The sequence below is a fragment of the Lycium barbarum genome, chromosome 8, assembly GCF_019175385.1.
Source record: "Lycium barbarum isolate Lr01 chromosome 8, ASM1917538v2, whole genome shotgun sequence".
Classification (NCBI taxonomy): domain Eukaryota; kingdom Viridiplantae; phylum Streptophyta; class Magnoliopsida; order Solanales; family Solanaceae; genus Lycium; species Lycium barbarum.
This window is the reverse complement of record NC_083344.1, coordinates 80,249,217-80,254,309: the sequence shown is the minus strand read 5'-3', so window position 1 is coordinate 80,254,309 and position 5,093 is coordinate 80,249,217. Positions and strand designations below refer to the sequence as shown.

General features: G+C 36.4%; 1 protein-coding gene across 1 annotated transcript; it reads right to left on the bottom strand.

Moving 5' to 3' along the window:
• Positions 1-1,753: 1,753 nt before the first annotated feature.
• On the bottom strand, positions 1,754-3,827 carry LOC132607904 (uncharacterized). Its single transcript, XM_060321983.1, has 4 exons — positions 3,755-3,827; positions 2,982-3,650; positions 2,764-2,822; positions 1,754-2,167 (listed from the first exon to the last, which is right to left on the bottom strand). Exons 1-4 carry the CDS (start codon positions 3,825-3,827, stop codon positions 1,754-1,756), a joined length of 1,215 nt encoding a protein of 404 aa, XP_060177966.1.
• Positions 3,828-5,093: the final 1,266 nt, after the last annotated feature.

Here is a 5,093-nt window from a genome sequence, read left to right as displayed (position 1 = left end):
AGGGTTAGAGCTTCCAAAAATAATATCATCAACATATATTTGTATAATGAGATTTCCTAAGGAGGATCGTTTAATGAAAAGAGTTATATCGATCTTTCCTCGGAAAAAGCCGTGACTTACCAAGAAGGAGCTTAAGCGATCATACCATGCCCTAGGGGCTTGTTTAAGACCATATAAAGCTTTACTTAATTTAAAAACGTGATAGGGAAATTTTAAGTTTTCAAAACCTGGCGGCTGTTTGACGTACACTTCTTCTTCATGAACCCATTTAGAAAAGCACTTTTGACATCCATTTGAAAAAGTTTGAATTTTTTAAAAGAAGGATATGCGAGCAAAATTCTAATGGATTCCAACCTGGCAACAGGAGCAAAATTTCAACATAGTCAACTCCTTCCTGTTGTGAGTATCCTTGAGCAACGAGTCGGACTTTGTTTCTAACTACTTCTCCGGCCTCATTTAGCTTGTTCCTGTATACCCATTTTGTGCCAATGATTGAAGCATTCTCAGGTTTGGGAACTAGATTCCACACCTTGTTCTTTTCAAATTAATTAAGTTCTTCTTCCATAGCCTTGACCCAGTATTCATCTTTTAAGGCATCACTAACTTTCTTTGGTTCATATTGAGAAATAAGAGCCGGATTTACATTATTTTTACTAGATGCTCTAGTTTTCCTCCCTTCATGGATGTCTCCAATAACAAATTTCTTTGGATAGTCAGGTTCGCTTCTCCATTCGTTTGGAACTGCTCCAATAGTAACATCAGTCGACTGAGGTGCATCAGAAGTCGACTCATAGGGTGCCTTTTCTTCAGTGGGTCTTGTAACCACTACAGTAAGTATTTCACTGTCTTCTTCATCTGTAATTTTTCTTTTCTCGGCCAAGTGATTAGTATCATCAAATACAACATGAATAGACTCTTCAATAGATAAAGTACGTTTGTTATAAATTCTGTAGGATCTACTAGTAGGAGAATAACCAAGAAATATACCTTCATCACTTCGAGGATCAAACTTACCAAGATTTTCTTTCCCATTATTGTGAACAAAACATTTACATCCAAAAGGATGAAAGTAGCTAATATTTGGTTTCTTACCCGTCCATAGCTCATACGGAGTTTTCTTGAGAATTGGTCTGATTAGACATCTGTTCAAAATATGACAGGCTGTACTTACCGCTTCAGCCCAAAAGTGATGTGGTAAGCTTGTTTCTATGATCATTGTTCTTGCCATATCTTGAAGGGTTCTGTTCTTTCGTTCAACTACACCATTTTGTTGCGGAGATCGAGGTGAGGATAAATTGTGTGTGTACCCTTGATCATTGCAGAATTCTTCAAAAGCTTTATTTTCAAATTCTCCTCCATGATCACTTCTAATGGAAGTAATGTAATATCCTTTCTCACGCTGAATGTTCTCACAAAAAAACTTAAAATTCTTTAGAGTGTCATCTTTATGAGCAAGAAATATTACCCAGGTAAAACGAGAGAAGTCATCTATAATAACAAATGCGTACCTTTTTCCTCCAATGCTAGCAGTTCTAGTAGGACCAACTAGATCCATATGAAGTAGTTGCAAAGGCTTTGATGTAGACACAATATCTTTCGAACTAAAGGAGTTTCTAGTTTGTTTACCTTTTTGACAAGAATCGCATAAATGATTTTTAGTGTAGTTGAGTTTTGGCAATCCTATTACAAGATCATGTCTTTCTAGTTTTTCAATTAAGCGCATACTAGCATGCCCAAGCTTCTTGTGCCACATTCACGGATCTTCTCCCATTGATGCTAGGCATATATGACCTTTAGGATTTTTGACAGAGTCCAAAGTGTACACATTTTTGTTTCTGCTTCCAGGAAGAATCTTTATCCCAGAGGAGTCTTCTATGACACAACCTGATTTACTAAATCTTATCTCAAGATCTGAATCACATAACTGACTTACACTTAACAGGTTATACTTAAGTCCCTTTACCAACCAAACATTTGAAATGTCACAAGAATTATCAAAAGTAATAGTACCAATACCAATTACCGTTCCAGTTGAGTTGTCTCCAAAAGTTACCAATCCTCCATTGAAGTCAGCGACTGATTTGAATAGACTTTTGTCGCCTGTCATATGTCTTGAACACGCACTATCTAGATACCATTTTCCCTTTTTCTTTTTCTTGTGGTGTTCCTGCAAGACACAATTTTTACTCTTGTTTAGGTACCCAAGAGTTCTTGGGTCCTTGATGGTTAGTTTCAAAACATTTAATTTTCTTGGGTTTCCATATCCAACCAGGTGCAGTCGAAAACCGAAATCTACAGTTATGATAGTTATGGCCGAGTTTTCCACAGCGAAAACATGATTGAAAAGGTTTTCCTTCCACTTTATAGGGATTGGTTGATCTATGTATTCCAGACTTTCTTTCAGTCCACTTAGAGGTTCTAGTTGACTTATCAGTGTTTAAGGAAGCAGTTTTCTTTCCTTCAAAATCGTTAGTCATTTGTAAGACCTTTTTTCCCAGTGGACTTATTTGTGTAAGTTGACTGGTTTGACTTGACATAGTTATGGTTGGACGATTTCAGTAAAATATCTAATTTAGATTGTAAATTATAAACTTCATTTTGAATCGAATTTTTTTCTTTTTCGCAAATTTATAATCTTGATTCCCATTCCTTTTTCTCTCTCTTCAGTTTTCTGTATTCATCAAAGACATTATTTAGATCTATAAGAGTTTGATCTAATAACTCTTGAGTTTCTTCACATTTAGAGCAGGAATGAGAACTTACCTTACTGCTTCCTTCGAGAGCTATGAAACACACATTTTCACCTTCTTCAGATTCTTCATCTGAAATTCCATCTTCACTCCAACTGCTGAAAGCTCTTTGTTTTTGATAACTTCTAGTTGGTTTCTTTCTTGTCTCAGGACATTCAGATGAAATATGGCCATATTTTCCACATTCATAACACTTTCCGTCATTCTTTTGCTATCCAGTGGAAATCTTACCTTTTCTAAAGTTTGAGCTTCCTTTTCTGTTATTTCTTGATCTTCTCATGGCTTCTATCACATGGCTAGAAATCATAGCCACTTCTTCTTCTTTGAAGTCATCATCAGATTCTTCAACTTGAGCCTTGAAGGCGACCATTTTCTTCTTTTCGTCCTTCTGGTATCTTTGTATGTGATTCTTTTCAAATGCTATTAGATTTCCTCTTAATTCATCATAGGTGAACTTATCCAGATTTCCATCTTCAAGAACAATTGCTTTGGTTTCCCAAGTCTTTGGAAGACTTCTAACAAGCTTTCTAACTTGTTGTGAGTTGGTACAGGTTACTCTAAGGGATTTGAGTTCTCCAATGATCTTGCTGAATCTTGTGAACATTGATTTGATGTTCTCATCGTCTTTCATCATAAAGGCTTCATAATCATGTCTTAGAGCATCAATTTTTGTTTCTCTTACTTTTGATGTTCCTTCATAAGTGACCTCAATTTTATCCCACATTTCTTTGGCAGTGTCACAATTTGAAATTTTTGCATACTCTTCTCCACTTACTGCACAGTAGAGCAAAGCTATTTCCTTTGCATGTATTTGCAGTGTCTCTTGTTGTTCTTTAGTAATGTCATGTGACTCCAGATCAATTGTTGAAGTTTCAGCATCTTCCTTGTTTTCAGTGTCGGCTAAGGAATAGGTTTAGGTCCTTTTTTAATCACAACCCAGGCTTGATAATCAGTTGACTACACAAAGATTTTAAACCTTTCCTTCCAGTGGCAATAGTGTTCACCATTAAAGTATGGTGGTCTTGTTGTGGAGTGCCCATCTTGCAATATTGCTCCAGGAATTTGATATCCAGCCATTTGATCTTTTCTCACGTGCGGTTAAGCAATTGAAAGTGAGATCGTGCTCTGATACCAATTGAAAGTGCAAGAGGGGGGGGGGGGGGTGAATTGTAAAATTTTCGATTTGTTAGTCGACTACTTACTCAGTGAATGCTAAAGTAAGGTGCAGAAAATAAATGACACAAGTATTTTATACTTGTTCAGATTCAATGTGAATCCTAGTCCAGTCCCCTTGGGTTGCAAGGGTGTTCTCTGCAGCTCTTTTATAAGGTTTGGTACAATGGAGGTTTTGAATGAAGTTCCTACGTCTACACTCAAATCACTCTTATTCTTTTTGATACAAAGCCTCACAAACTGTAACTCTCCTTTCTTTTTTGTTACACTATGAATCACTCAGACTAACAATGTTTGTTTAAAAGTACAGCAAAGCACTTGAGAGAATGAGACTAAGCATAAGTCTTGTGTTTGTGAAGCAGCCCTTTTATAGCGTTTTAGGCTCTTCACGCAGAGAGATCAACCCAAGGGATTTGATCCTTGGAAACGGAATTAACGATCCTATTTCCAAGAATAAAGCTGAGCTTTTGTTGCTTTCCTTGTGCGTTGAGGCAGCATTATCAATCATCAAGATTATTACACTTCATGAGATATTTCTTTTAATGTTGGAGATGGCCTTTCCTTCCTTGAAACGATTTGATACTGCTGGAATATTTCTTTTTTAATATTGCAGATATCTTTTCCTTTCTTGAACGATTTTGTACTGCCGGAGAATACTACTGTTAGCCACGTTTGGGCTGGGAAGTCTTCACTTGAGTGAGCCCAGCTCGTTGGGGCTGTTTTGTGGGCTCCCATCTTGTTGGGGCTGTTTTGTGGGCTCACATATATTTCTTGTGCGATTCAATTACTATACCTGCACAAGTAAAATTGTCATCATAAAAACTTGACACTAATAATGTTTGTTTTCTCAATGTCTTTTTGTTTGAACTATGTGTCTGTGTAATTGTCTGTGGGTTTGGGTCTTCTACTTACAGTTGTAATCAAGAAAATGTTGTGAGAGGTTTTATTAGCAAATAATTTCCATAAACATATATTTAATACTAGTTGTTGTTTCTCTGTTTCATTCTGTTGTATTGTCCATTAAAGAAATGATCTTCATGAAAATGTGCTTTGTCAACTGATATAAAACCATTTAGTGGCTTAGCAATTGTTGATCATAAATCCTCGTAAGGAGAAAGACGAAATGTGATCTTAGTGAGAGAATTTCACCTAACCGAGAACAATATGAAT